This window comes from Gracilinanus agilis, chromosome 6 (genome assembly GCF_016433145.1).
Source record: "Gracilinanus agilis isolate LMUSP501 chromosome 6, AgileGrace, whole genome shotgun sequence".
In the NCBI taxonomy this organism is placed as follows: domain Eukaryota; kingdom Metazoa; phylum Chordata; class Mammalia; order Didelphimorphia; family Didelphidae; genus Gracilinanus; species Gracilinanus agilis.
Genome location: NC_058135.1, coordinates 232,418,301 through 232,434,116, shown reverse-complemented (window position 1 = coordinate 232,434,116; position 15,816 = coordinate 232,418,301). Strand labels below are relative to the sequence as shown.

At 40.7% G+C, this 15,816-nt stretch overlaps 1 protein-coding gene across 1 annotated transcript in view; it reads right to left on the bottom strand.

The window, feature by feature from the left end:
• Positions 1-214: 214 nt before the first annotated feature.
• Positions 215-15,816, bottom strand: part of SERGEF (secretion regulating guanine nucleotide exchange factor) — a 282,000-nt gene continuing 266,398 nt past the window's right edge. The window contains exon 12 of the mRNA XM_044681806.1: positions 215-525. Within this exon, the coding sequence (XP_044537741.1) occupies positions 236-525 (290 nt within the window). The 3' untranslated portion in view covers positions 215-235. The remainder of the gene's footprint in view (positions 526-15,816) is intronic.

The window sequence follows — 15,816 nt, the reverse complement described above, 5'->3', positions numbered from 1 at the left end:
TCCTTTGTTCTCATTCTCAATTGCTGAACAGTGAAGTTTCTTGGGTATTGGGAAATTGTCCTTTCCCCATATCTCATCCAGCTGGTCAAATAGTCAGCACTTCTTAAATATCTACCCATTTTCCACATATGTTGTTCCAAATAGCAAGTCCATCCCTTTTATCACACATGTATCAGGGACAAAATTGTCTAAATAAATTTTATTAAAAGGCCCTTTAAACACAAAATTCCCTACTTTAAGATATACTAGCTTGGTGAGGGAAGAATGTTCGTGCTTCTTTCCTTTGTTTTTCTTGCTGTGAGTTCTCCAGGGGATCTGGCTTGATTCTGGGTCCTGAGGGGCTCCAGAACAATGATAAGGAAACTGGACTCTGGCCAAGAGCAAGAGAATGACCAGCACCACAACCCACAAGTTGCCACAGGGCTAAGCTTGGAGATTCCACTAGCTTCGGGGCCCAGATGTTGGCTTCGGTGCCATCTCCACACATGCCATGCTCATTCCAGCCCCAGGAATAACACATGCTTCCTACAGAAGAGAGGAGAGACAAAAAACATGAATGTCTCCCTAGAACACAAGCAGAGTGCACTTCTAGGCTTTGAATTGCCTTAGCTAGCCCCCACCCTGGGCTAGCTCTCATTCTCTGGTTCATAAAAGACATTCTTGGGCCTTGCTAGCATCCTATGGTTGCCCACTAGGTGCCCAAGACACCTAGAATGGTCACCATCCTCTAGTGTAGAGAAAGATAGATGGTATATAAATTTGGCTTATGGATGAAGGTTAATATTGGTACAGTGGACTTGGGGATGGGGAAGTGAGTATGCTCATTCTCACTGGTAGACAGGCCTATTTGAAGGTATTAATCTGGGATAGGAAGGAGGTCTGGTGGCTCTGGGCCCAGTTCACCACCTGGTTGGGCAATGTGCCCAGCCTCAGAGAGCTATACCAGCTGACAAGCAGCAGGAGTAGGGGTAGAAGGAGGGGCAGGGCCTGGCCACAAGGCAGCAACCAGCAGGTCCCTATCTTCCTACCAAATGGTTCATTCTCTAGAGAAATGGGGCTATTATTTGGAAGGTAAAAGCTGGGGGTCTATCACAGGCTGGGGCTTAGGGGCTTCATAAAGGCCCTTGGGACATCTTTGTGTTTATCGACCTAATGCACAGAGGACACTGATGTTGGGTACACCATGGGCCTCTCTTTTCCTGGGTCAAAATTGCTAGCCAGCTTTCCTGAGGGACAGAAGAATTCATCCTACTGCTTTTGATAAAAAGTAAAGCAATCACTCTCTCAAGCACATGGAGTAGTAGTATGCTACTCCCAATGGCACATCAGAAAAATCTATATACTTGTTGACAGGTTTCACTTGGCAACAGATGAAGAGAACCAGTGATAAAGGATAGTAAATACACTAAGAGTCTGTCAAATAGAAAGCCTGTTTGCCTAAAATTAAAGTATATCAAAATAGTCTTGACAATTAAAGCTGGCTTCTGCTTCAAGCCTTGTCTAAAGAGTTGCTATGTCAACTTCATTGAATCCTGAATCCTCTCTGGACCTCAGTCTCCTTTTTCTGAACAATGAAGGGGCTTAATATAATTAAATGAAGATTTATTGGACACCAACTGTCTATAACTTGTGCTTGGCCCCTGAAGAGGTCCAAAGATAAGACAAGGTCAGCATTCACTGAGCTTACTATCTAGTAGATGGGAATAGGACAAGAATAGATACCTAGGATGCACAATATTATGTGATAAGTTCATTAGTGAATTTCTTAGATCAAGTGTCTACAAGAATTGGAGAGAAGCTCTGAGATATTTCCACCCAGTTCCTTCATTTTACTGAGGCTTAGGGATAAGGAACTTACTCAAGATTGCACAGTAATTTGGTGGCAGAACCACCATTTGAACCTCTATCTTCTGGATCCTAGATTCTGGAAAGAATAACAGACCCATCCTGTGGGTCTTTAAGGGCTTTCCCTGCTCTAAGATTCTAGGGTTCCCAGGTTCTATCTCATATATAATTATTACTGTATAAGTCAAAACATCTTACTTTTTTCTTGTTTATTTTATACACATCAAATGTTCACTTCTCCAAGTCATCTGTGGGGAAAATTTGATATCAAGCTTAAGATCCCTTGGCCCACATTGGATATTTGTATTCATGGACTCATACCAGCATCACTGCTGTGATCCCCATATGTCTGTGAGTTATGAAGGGTGGTAGCGTTGGGACTTTCCTGCACATTGATTGTATCCTTATTCTGTGGGAAGCCCTGCTCTTAAAAAGTCCTGCACATAGGGCAAGAGGCTAAATTTTCATTCTCAAGGAAGGTTCCCTTCATGGAGAATGTGGAATTTCAAGGATTCTTTTATTATAGCAAGGAGAGATAAGTAGAAAGTCTGGCCTAATCAGAGAGAAAGAGTGACATGAAACAAATTTCTAGCTTTTCAGCTGACTCACTATGTGACCCTGGGAAAGTCACTTTCTCTCTCTGGCACTCAGAAGTCATATTTATTAAGCATTTGTATTGGGCCCAGTACTGACATTCAGGAGACAGAATTACCTGCATTGTGGCTCACATAGTTATTGTGAAGATTGTAGCTATTGTAGCTCATGTGTTGTTCAGGATTGCAGAATTTTAAGGAGTTAAGTAGGTCTCCCAAAACTTGCATCTGAACAGAAATCCCCACCCACAGCCACTCTTCTAAAGTATCATCCCAGTTTTCTACTGAGGTACCTATAGGGAGAGGAAATTTCAATATCCTCCCTCTCATTCCACTTTTGGATAGCTCTAATTATTAAGAAACCTTTCCTTACATCTAGCTCAAATCAGTTTCTCTGGAACTTCAACTGGTTGCTCCTATTTCCTCCTTAAAGAGCCATGAATAATTAATTTAATCCCTTTCTAACATGGTAAACCTCCAAAATCCCATTCACATACTGGCATCATATCTACCAATCTGCCCCAAGTCTTCTCTTTTCCAAGCTAATCATCCCTAGTTCCTTAAACTAATTATCTTATAACTGGATCTCAGTCCCATCCCCATTAATGTTGTCCTTTTGTAGATTCTTTATAGTTTGTCAGTATCCTTCATCAAAATGTGGTAATACTCCAGAAGAAGTCTCACCAGGACAGATATCAACAAGATTATCATCTCTTAGAGATAAACAATGCTTTTTATAAATGCAGGTCAAGATCAAAAAATAATTTTGGCTGCCATGTCATATGACCTGTATATAGTTTGCAGTCTACCCCGAAACCCAGAACACGTGTATTATATTATGCCTTCCACCCTTATATTTTTGTAACTATATTAACCACCATGAATTCAAATGAAGACTTTAATTTATTCCCATTAATTTTTGTTTTATTCTATATGAACCATAATTCAAAGCTATCTAAATGTGTCTAGACTCCAGTTTGGCTGACTAAAGTAGTAGTAGGTATTGCTCTATGCTTTAGGATATCTTCAAATACGATAAGCATGCCATATTGGTCCTCATGTGAGTCATTCATACAAATATTCAGCAGAATGGTACCAAGGACAGATCCCCAAGGCAATCACTTAAGGATCTCCTTCCACTATCTCTTTATATCATTACTCTGAATACAATCAACCAGCTTAGACTCTTAACTAGCTATACTATATCATCTAGCCCATATTTCTCCTGTTCACAAGGATAATGCAAGGGAATCTTTCAAATAATATGCTGAAATTGAGGCACATTTTCAGTGTGTTATTCCTCTGATCTACCAATCTAGTAAACTTGGTCATAAAGGAAAATGAGATTTATGATGACTGGCTTTTGTGTCAAAAATTTCAGTCAGGATGGAAGTACAATGGTCATTCAAAAGCCTAATCCCTGTACTGTACTGGTCAAAATGGAAACTAATCTGTTCCTTTTTTTTTTTTTTGGTCCTGGATCAGTTTGTCTTTCCTTAGGCTGCCTGATGGCCATTTATTTCCAGTGCTCACCATATTGGGGCCAGACATAGAGAGACAAAATCACTCTTATCCTTACTACTCTAGGGATCAGAACTCCTGAGTTCAAATGATCTACCAGCTTCATCTTTCCCATTAGCATGAATTATGGGTACTATGCCCTGCTCATGACTTGTTCTTGATGAGTCTACGTTGCTCCTTAGAGATGACCAGGTTTTTTGCCAAGTGTTCCAAACAATCCTCTTTCAAAATGCATTATAGAAATTGATGCAAAACTCACTTGCCATCTGAAGAAGTTCTTCTCCTTTTTGAAAGCCAGACAGTATTTTCAATCAACCAACAAAAATATATTGACAGTATTTCCCGGTCTTTGGTGTTTTGGCATTCTTCTAATTATCCATAATTTGCCAAAGGCCACTGAAGGGCTTCAGTGGTCAAGTTCTTTCAGTACCTTTGGATAGAGTTTGTCTTAAATTCATTGAGACTTAAATTCAATGGGTTTTTAATTCATTGAGATTGGCTTAGATATGACGGTTTTAAATTATCTCCTCACTTGTTTCAGGTCTTAGTAACTTGTTAATCCTATTTTTCCCTGACCTGAAAAATTATTCTCCATGGCAGAAAAAAGCGAGGAAAAGAGGAGCTAAGTAAGTCTGCATCCTTTCTGTCATGCTTTATCATCATCATATCAACTCCAAGCTAAAAGATCTCCAAGCCTCTGAAGTAAATTTCTGGCCTAGGGATACCAAGTGAGAGGATACCACCAGGTTAAGCAGCTAATGATATGGCCAGTTTGAAGAAGTCCAATGGATATAAATAAATTGTATCCATGTTCTTGGGAACTCTAAGAAGACATTCCAAAGAAGATATGCAAAGTGTTTTGCTTTTTAAATGTGAGGGATGGAGGCAGAGTTTTGTTCTTAGTCAGTCCTCAGTAAATGTTCATAATGAGACTGTCTCAATGAAAGGGGAAAGAGATATGAGGGAATGTCTACCTCTTCAAATTTTCATGACCTTTGTGGATGGTACTGGTGATGGAAAGCAGTATCTGCAGAACTCAGTTTCAGGGGTTGTGGAAGAGCCAGTAGCCATGCTGGAGAGGGTCATTAAAATTGCTGAGGGAAAGTAAATGGTATGTTTCTAAAGAAATGCTTTCTTGGCTTGTAGGAGAGAAGATTTAGGCAGAGATATGATCACTAACTGTAAAGGTGATCAGGTGAAAAAGGGATTAGATGTGTTCTGCTTGGCCCTGGAAGCAGAACTAGGAAAAAGAGGAGGAAATTACAGGGAAGCACCTCCATAGAAGAAATAATTTTCTAAAAATCAAAGGGGTCCAATCATGGAACAGAGTTTCTTGGGAAGTGATGAGTTCTCCATCACTGGAAGTGTTCAGGAAAAAGCCAAATATGGTCATGTGTTGAAGCTGGAAAAACAGGAATTCATCTTCTCAGGAAGGGCTGAACTACATCACTTTTTTAGACTTTTCCAACTCTAATATTCTACTCTAGATTCATTTTTTAAAACCCTTGTACTTCGGTGTATTGTCTCATAGGTGGAAGATTGGTAAGGATGGGCAATGGGGGTCAAGTGACTTGCCCAGGGTCACACAGCTGGGAAGTGGCTGAGGCCGGGTTTGAACCTAGGACCTCCTGTCTCTAGGCCTGACTCTCACTCCACTGAGCTACCCAGCTGCCCTTCTAGATTCATTTTTAATAGTCATAAGTTGGTAATCCTCATGGAAGGAAGAGAGTAATTTCCCATAGAAGCTGTAATCCATTTGGGGTTTAGGTTTTCTTCAAATTGGGTTTTAAGAATAAAGTTTGGTAATATGCCTAAAGAGCATCTGATGCAACTCTTTATTTTACAGAGGAAGAAAATGAATTCCAAAGAAGAGAAGATACTTGTCCAAGGTTGAATAGTATATTAAGAGTCAAAGCCAAGACTAGAACTCAGGTCTTCTGATTCCCAGGTCATTGTTCTTTCTCCTAGACAAGAATGAAGCCAGCTTCTAGAAATATAGTCCTTTTGTCCTTGTGATCACTTAGAGGCAATAGAATAGAAACAATGGGAATTTATACTGAAGAGCTTCAAAAGTAGGCAATTTGGAAACCTAAACTAGTCTTTGCAGGGGATGATGCCAAGGTCAGAACTGAGTTGTCCACTGTTGCGTGAGACATATGCCAGCTCATGAGTATTATAATGGGATGATTAGAATAGATACCTCTTAAAGACATAGCTTCTGATGCTACAACTCTCTCATATTACAAGTGAAGGAACTGAGATCTAGTAAGGTTAAGTGACTACCTTATTTAGGTAATTTGCTAGAACTACTTAAAAGGAAAGAGTTTGTAAATACAACTTGACTAACAATCTTTAACCCAATGGATGGTTGCTATTTCTGACTCAGTGGAATCTGAACTGATATTGTTCCTTTTGGGTCCTTGATTTATGTCTATGATCTTAAACGTGATACTGTGTCTCTGAGATAACCTGGTCCCCTTAGGAGATTGATTTAGCCCACTACAGCTCAAAACTCCTTTGCTCAAGAGATCTACTAGCTTTGACCTTTGGCAGAAGGTATTATAGGCCTGGCTTGAAAATGCTTGAGGCCTAGCCACTGTCCATCTAAGATAGCCCTTGTATGTGGGTGAGTATTGATGGTAGATGTGTGGGTATCTAGACTCCCCCCTTGTTAGCTTTCAATGGGCCAGATCAGCTATTTGCTCACCCCCATCCCAGGGAAGACCTATGAGGGAATAAACTCAGTGAACTTCCCAAACTGGCAAAACTATATTGGGGATGTTGAAGGTGTTGTGGTTCAGTTGTGACCCTAATGGATGGAATCCCACCCTCAGAGCCAGCCCTGTTGAGACAAGCCTCCCCCCACCTCCTAAGTACAAGTAGCTTTACCCCTCAAGATGGAGTCAGGTAATGATCTTCCCCTCAGCCACCAGATCAGTCACCTCCCCCCTCAATGTAACTGTTCCAGACTCTAAGTATCAACTATCAGGGGTTTAATAAAGGATAAATCAAATTCAGGGTACAGGGGAAAAAGGTATGTGGGAATCCAGGAAGTAGGGAAAGGATGAATTTCTCAAGCAGCTATGTCTTCTCCCTAAGAGAGCAGCTTTGGACTTCTTCAGTGGCTTGGTCACAGTAGCTAACTCTCTCTCCCCCCCTACAGCCTTCTATCCAGTATTTCTATCTAATGTATAAAAGGGAAGTAACTGGGTCAATAGATTTAGGCAGGATCAGGGAAGGGACCCGCTTCCTTCAAGCCTGCTCCCCGAGGAGTTCAGACTCTCGAGCCAAATGGGAGAATTGCTGTTCAGTGGCCAAATAGGAGAATTGCTCTTTAATGTCTTCTCTGTTGGTATTGTGGTCTCCTAATAGACACATAAAAGTACAGAGGAACCCAATTCACTCAGGATTCACCCCACAAGCCCAACCTCCTCACCAAAACAAAACAAAACAAAACAAAACAAACCCCAGCTCCTCATCTGGTCAGGAGAGAAGTGACAGTTAAGGACCTTCAGAATTCTCCTCCAAACTCCTCTGGCTTCAAATAGAATTCTGAATGGGCACATTCTGCTGGGCTGGGTTCAGGGTCCATTCCACCCCCAGCTGCCTGCTTGCCTTTGCAAATTCAGTTCACTGTGTTACACTCTGGGTTTCTTGGAAGTTGGTCCAAGAGGGATAAGAGATTCTTAACAAAATTTTAATAGTCACAATTGATTCATTAGGAGGAAAAAAGGGGGTATATGCCAAGAAATATCAATGTGACTGTATACAGAGCTCCTTGCCAAACTCAGAATTAAAAAATGACAGGTACAGAAATGAAAGAAAAATCAGCTAATGACAAAAACAAAAACAAAAACAAAACTTGGGGAAATGGCCTAACAAAGAGAACTATACATAGCTGGAATGGGCTACATTGACAGTGAGCTCTCTGCCACTAGAGGTCTTCCAGTGAAACACAGATGAGAGATTGTACAGGGAATTTTGACTCAGTGAAGAGTTAGACTAGATTTCCTTTGAGTTCCTTTCTAAATCAGAGATTTTGTGATTCTGTGATCTCTCATATTTCAACCCTGCTTTACCTATGACACTTTGTGGAACATGGGTAGGTGCCCATACATGTCCTCTCCCTCCAAGCTGGTTAATATCCTGCTCCAAATTATCTCAGAAAAATCTCTTCTGGATTCTCTTGGGTATTCTCATTGATACCTAGGTGCCCAGGGAATCAATTTTGTATGCCTTTTCCAGACTTCAATAATAAGCATGTAGGTATGAGTTTTATATCTCATATCATGGTGGGTATTTCCAGCTTAGCAGCCTCAGGTGTGTTCTCCATGAGTTAATGAACTAAACAATAAAGAATTAATTCACAAAACTCCCTTCCAGAGTTGAGGACAATCTGAGGTTCAATTCTTTGGTTCCCCACAAATAAGAAACATTTATGGAAAGAATACTGGGCCAATAAGAGATAGAGGTAGGCAAGTTTCCTGTGTAGTTGCTCTGTTTTTCCATCTAAAACAAATGGTTCTTCCCATTTCTGACATTCTTAAGATTTTATGGTCTATTACATATCCTCATAAGACTCAGCTGAGGATATTTTTTACCCAAGTAAAATAGTAGAGTTCTTATGGCTAGTGTTCAGACAAGGATGACTCTGACATGTGAAAAACAAGTGAGCTGGACAGAGATATCTGATAGGTTAGAAGACGCTGACAGGAGAATCTTCCTGGGACAGTCTGCGTAACTGGCATTGGCCAAACATGAAATTCCAAGCTGTCTCAGTCTCGTGACTTTGTGTCCCTGAATAACTGATGAGAGAGAGAGAGAGAGACAGAGAGAAAGAGAGAGAGAGAGAGACAGAGAGAGGGAGAGACAGAGAGATGGAGAGACAGAGAGAGAGACAGAGAGAGAGAGACAGAGAGAGAGAGAGACAGAGAGATGGAGAGACAGAGAGACAGAGAAAGAGAAATGGAGAGACAGAGAGACACAGAGAGAAACAGAGAGAGATAGAAAGAGACAGAGACAGACAGATAGAGACAGAGAGATGAATGGATAGTTATTTCATTTTATTAATTTATTTATTTTTAAAACCCTTACTTTCCGTCTTGGAGTCACTACTGTGTATTGGCTCCAAGGCAGAAGAGTGGTAAGGGTAGGCAATGAGGGTCAAGTGACTTGCCCAGGGTCACATGGCTGGGAAGTGTCTGAGGCTAGATTTGAACCTAGGACCTCCCATCTCTAGGCCTGACTCTCAATCCACTGAGCTACCCAGCTGCCCCCTGGATAGTTATTTTAGGTGTTTCAAGTCTTTCTGGTAAGGTGATTGTAGCCCTGTGCTATGGAAAGGAACAATGACTTTGGATTTGGAAACTATCCAGATCCTGGTAGCAGAGCATCCTGCAATGCTGGCTTGCACCCATAGTCTGATATTCTGTGAGCATTTCAAATAAAAGTACATATTTGCCTTCCCAAGGAAAATCATTGCCAGCCAGATAACTAAGGAGAAGTATGAAGCAACAATACGATTGGGTAGGAATGAAAATGGAAAAATGATAGCCAGGGCAGAGATGCTAGAAATGCAAGAGATAACAGAAGAATAATTAAAAATATATATATTATCATCTCTGATTGTATGAAATGAAAGATAAAACTCAAAGCAGATGCTGTCTCTGTCTGCCAGGTGGGTAGGGGAAGGGGAAATGGGGACCTAGAGTATTAAAAGAAAAATATGGTTTGTTTTGTGTTTGTATTAATTCAGTCTTTATAAAATAATACTAATAACTAATTTTTATATAGTGCCAGGCACTATGGTAAGTGTTTTACAATTATTACTTCATTTAAGACTCACAATAACCCTGGGTCCTATTAATATCATAATTTTATGGAAGAGGAAATGAAAACAAATCAGGATGAAGTGATTTGTCCAAGGTCACCAAGCTAAGTAAGGATCTGAGGCTGGATTTTAACTCAGGACTTCCTGACTCCAGGTCTGGTGCTCTATCAACTAAGCCACCTGATTGCCAAAGTAATCCAAATATGGTCTAACCATTAGGATAAGTGATGTCTAGGCTGCCATAATGGAAAGCTAAATAAGAGCAAGAAAAGAAATGAGTGAAAGTACATATAAATCAATGACAAGATGTGATAACCAATAAAAACTAGCATGGCCTCAGGGGACCAATAAAGGAGGGTTCATTAAAGGAGAGACAGCAATCCCAGCCAAGAGAAGTGTCAGTTCTGCTGCCCTCTGTCTGGGTCAGACCATAGCTGGAGTATCCATTCAGCCCCGGGTGCCATCATTTTTTTTTAATTCTTACCTTCTGTCTTAGAATCAATAGTGTATATTGATTCTATGGGCTAGGCAATGGGGGTTAAGTGACTTGCCCAGAGCCACACTAGGAAGTGTCTGAGGCCAGGTTTGAACCGAGGACAACCTATCTCCAGGTCTGGCTCTCTATCCACTAAGTCACCTAGCTCCCCCCAATATTCAGGGAAATGAATCCCTAGGCTTAAAAATCTGTCTTAGTATATCTAAGACAGAAGAGCAGGAAGGGGTAGGCAGCCAGGGTTAAAAGACTTGTCTTGGGTCACATAGCTAGGAAGCATCTGAGGCCAGATTTGGATTCAGATCCTTCCAGCTCTAGGCCTGGTTCTCTATCCACTGTGCTACTTAGCTGCCCCTGGATGCCATCTTTTAAGAAGGATGTTGGTAAGATGGTATTTGTCCAAGAGACTGACCAGTGCAGGGTGAGGACTAGAGTCACTCTACCTACCCTGTGTGTTGGAGGCACTGGTAGGAGCAGAGACAAACCTAGGGCTAGGCATGAGAGATCATAGGGTCATATATCTAGAGGGAAGTGACCTCAGTGGCTACCTAATCAAACTTTCATTTTTCAGAGGAAGAATCAGAGACTTGACAAAACTTAATTGACTTGCTCAAGGTCCACATTAACAGCATGGGAAAATTGAACTCAGGGTCTCAAGAGTCAGGAATCTTTCCGCTTTACCTGAGGGGATGCCCAGGTTTGATTGGGCTTGACTGGCAGGCAATAATTAAATCATCAGGAAGGGCTGAGTTCTTCTGCTGCTATTGTCACTCAGAAACTAGGAGTCAGCAGAAGTACTCCAACTTCCCCATTCTTATTTTTTTTGACACTTACTTTTTGTCTTGGAATTAATATTAAGTATTGGTCCCAAGGCAGAAGAGTACTAAGAGTCAGGCAATTGGGCAAATGACTTGCCCAGAGTTTCATAGTTAGGAAATGTCTGAGGCTAGATTTGAAATCAGACCCTCCTTTCTCTATTCAGTGAGCCATCTAATTGTCCCCATTCTCCCCATTGATCTTCCACCTAGATTCCTGGTATGATTAAAAACTACCACCCCTGGGCTTGCTCCTCTCTGACACATCCTCATTAGTACCCATGAAGTTCTGTTCTATTTCTATATCAGAAATATAACGACCCTGGGGGCAACTAGGTAGCTCAGTGGATTGAGAGCCAGGCCTAGAGATGGGAGGTCCAGGGTTCAAATCTGTCCTTAGACACTTCCCAGCTGTGTGACCCTGGGCAAGTCACTTGACCCCCATTGCCTAGCCCTTACCACTCTGCCTTGGAGCCAATACACAGTATTGACTCCAAGACGGAAGGTAAGGGTTTAAAAAAAAAGAAATGTAACGACTCTAAGACAATTTTCCTCTCTCATCTTGGGTGCAGTGTGCCTGTAGGTCATTCCTATCTCTTTCTGGGCTGTGGGACAGGGAGGCAGAAAGAATACAAAATGTTGTCTTGGTAGCATCTTCTCTTCCCACCTCCCTTCCTCGGCTTGAGAACTGCCTCTTGTAAGATAAAGCTCTTCTTCAGGCATGAGGAATATCTTGATGATGGATCTGAAAGGACAATTGGGAGAAGACCTTTTTATGTTGCTAGGGGAGGAGAGTAATTGGTTTATTAGTCACAAGAATACACTGCAGGGTCAAAGGCTGCCCTCATGAAAATGAAAGAAGAGATGGAAAGCAAGGTCATAAAGAGAGAACTGAATCTACTACATGAGAAGAATCACATTTGTGTGGGAAGATTAAAGCAGAGAGCATCCATAGGCTTTTCCTTTGGAAAGTCCCCCAGGAATGAGATTGGATTAGTTTCCATAAACTTCCACGTGAAGTCATACGTGAGTGATAAGTGAAGCCCAGAGGGACTGCCTGTCCAGAGTAAGCAAAACCAGGCTGCCATGAGCAATACTGAGGTTTCCTTTCTCCTTTGCTTGAAGACAGAATCCTAGGTTTTCTATTCATTAGTTGAGTGACCTTAGGCAAGTCTCTTAGCTTCCATTTCCTTAGCTGTAAGATGATAGGGTTGAACTAGACCTCTAGGTTCCTTGCTATGATCCCGAGTAATTTAAGCTATAATTCTTTCCACCTCAGTGAGCTTTTAAGATTCCAAAGAAATCCCCAGGAGGATACTTGTTACCTGTGTGACCCTGATTAAAACATTTAACTTCTCTGGGTCTCAGTTTCCTCATCTGTAAATAATGATGGGAGAAGGGGCTGAACTTTCAAAATAAGTCCCTCCAGTTCTAGATGTATGAATTTTTGATTTTATGATTCTTTATCTATGGTTCTCCTGATGTCATCATAGAATCATGGAGTCCTAGAAACTACCTTTGTCAATCTTCCACACAGTACAGGAGAGTGGTTTTTAATATAATAGCAAATTAACAACAATACAGTGATCCAGGACAATTCTGAGGGACTTGTGAAAAGAATGATATCCACATCTAGAGAAAGAATTATTGTAGAAATGTAGAAGAAAACATGATTTATCACTTGTTTATTTGGGTATATTATTTGGGGTTTTGGTTTTAAAAGATTATTACAAAAATGAACAGTATGGAGATAGGCTTTGAGTGATAATACATGTAAAACCCAGTGGAATTGCTTGCCAGCTCCAGGAAAGTGGAGAGAGAGAGAGCATGAGTCATGTAACCTTGGAAAACTTATGTGTAGATTTGTTACTGGAATAAAATAAAGAAAATTAAATTTAAAAAATAATAGCTAATAATAATGACAACTAGCATTTATATAATGTAATAAGGTTTACAAAGTGTTTTATAATTTTTTAATTTTTACAATACCCCTAGGAATTAGATGACATACAGATAAGGAAACTGAGGCTAGAAGTTAATGGATTTGCTGAAGGTCACATAACTCATAAATAATATCTGAGACAAGATTTGAACTCTGCATTCACAGCATCCTTATCTGACACTTATGCAGCCTCAGCTTAAACACTTCCATTTACAGAGGACTCATTGCCTTACAATGAACTCATTCCTTTACAATACCATTAGAAAGTCTGACCCTTTTCAGTTAAAATTGTCTCCCTGTAACTCTTATTTTTTGCTCCCATTCTACCCTCTAAATCCAAAATGAAATCTAGTCCGTCTTCCACAATGCAATCCTTAGATACACAATGATAGTCATCCCATCCCTCTAAGTCTTCTCATTTCCAGATGAAATAAGCCCTTTCTGGAATGGTGGAGGTCTTATATCCTTTGACATCCTGATCATTCTCTAAATCCTTCCTAAAGCTGTGGTATCTATAACTGAAGTATAATTCCTAGGAATTCCATGTTGTGATACCTAGAACTGAATAGAATATTTGAGGTAGAGTTGGAACAAGGAAGAATTCAAAGGGATGATAAACTTTACTAGTTTGGATACTATGCGTCCATTACTGGGGGCTTGAGACCACATTTCATGTTTTGGCTGCTATATCACATTTGGGTTTGCAGCCTACTAAACTCCCCTTGTTTGTTTTCATGTGACCTGTGTTATATTAAAAGGAGGTCACTAATATCTATTTGATGTATATGAAGATGTAGTACAGAGAGATGTTAGGATGGCATTTCTCCTTTATAACAGTTGCCCAGGCAGAATCCTTTAGGTCAAAGTGTTTATCCCTTCAGGACCCACCTGGGGTTAATTGATATTAATTATTGGGCTCTTCAGCTGAGGTAACATTGGTAATCTGACTGCGTGACTCCCTTCCCAAATAAGCTTTGGAAACCAATTCAGGAAGGTACTTTAAAACTTGAATATATTTGGTAAGAAGGATAATGGTGTGGGATAGAGGTAATAGGAGACCCTACTTTAAATTGATACTAATGAATCTCTAAGTGCAGGCAAATGAAGGAATCAAAAAGATAGCTTCTCTCTGGTACAGCCTGGCCAGGGCTAAACCAGAGTAGGTAAACTGCTGTGAAATCTTCAGCTTCTTCTTCAGTAGATCTTAAGCCTTATCAGTTGAGATATCCACCCTTTCCACCCTCTTCTTCTCCTGCCCACTTCCTGGATCCCTCCTGGGCCCTGGGAAGCCTAGATAACTAAGATGATGAAACTCCTCATATCTAGGGGCAGTAGAAACAGAGATGGTGGTCAAGTACAAGTTGATAAAGGTACAGGAAACACAGGAGGAGTTTGCAGGGTTGAGTTTGCAAGTCTCTATCTCCAAAGACCAGGATCCACACTGATCTCTAGCCTCAGGGACAGGTAAAAGACCCCCAGAACCTCTGCCAGGGTTCTCAACTGCTCTCTCCTGAGTCTGCATGCCTCTCTGGGAACATTCCATCCAACTGATTCACCTGTCAATCAACAGTGAACTTCAAGCTCCCAGAGATTCAATATAACACCTGCTCTCTAGTCATGACTATCCCCAATATGTACACTAGTAAGTTGCTTTTTAAACTCAATTAGGAACTTGCCTTATAATTCCTTTTTTTTCTCCAACTGTGGTTATAGAAAAAAGGCAGTTAGACCTAAAGTACACTTATCAAATCTCAACTGTTATCTCAACATAGACACCCCCTTAGTGCCTACTTAGGGTATAAATGATGACCCTTTAAACCTGAAGGAAATTCCTCAACAGTGTAAAAACACTCCTCATTTCTGATCTCCTCCCAGGAAGTGTGGATGGAATGTGACCAAGCAGTAACTATTAGAGTTGTGAGACAGGAGGAGGAGGAGAGAAAAAGAGAAATGATAACATTTTTATATGGATAGGCAATGTTGAGGCAATATCCTATTGGTGTCCAGTAGGTTTCTCAAATAAAGTTCCCTGATGCCCATTCGACTCCCTTTTCAAGACTTCTCTTTCTAATGCAAAGAGGAAAGCTCCTAAGAAACATTAGATAAGTTTCAGTGCTACCAATGATTATACATTAGACATTTTGGAAGTGCCAGGACATGGAAGTACCCTAGATCCCTTAGGACTGGGACAAAGAATTGGCAAATAGTCCCTGATGACTGGGAACACATTGAGTAGAAAACATCAAACAGAGAAGCCCCCAGAATTCCTAACATTCAACTAAAATTTTTTTAGGCTATAGCCAGTTATTTGACCAAATTTTGACTATTATTTTGCTCATTATCCCAGGGTCCGAGATCAATTGAAGAATCTTAGAAGGAATAATTAATAAATAAAGAACAACACCCAAACTTCTCTAATGGTGACTCCAGGGGACATTTGAAGTCCCATATGGGAAGTAGAGACATTCCTGGTGTAGCAACTAGGAACTTGGAAGACATACTGTGACTCCCATGTTGCCAGGGATAGGGATTGGGGAGAGAATAGAATAGTCATCTTGTTCCCATTTCTGAGACAGAGAAGTTGATACCCAGTATTAAAATAAGGAATGTCATGGAATAATATTCCTCCAGAGGTAATGCGATGTGATAGAAAGATCTCTGGGCTGGAAAGCAGAAAACATGAATTTAGCCATAGGTGCTACCTGGTGACCATGCTTGAGAAATGAGGAATTTAGACAATTGGGGAAGGGGACACAATGCCAATGGAAGGATAGGAA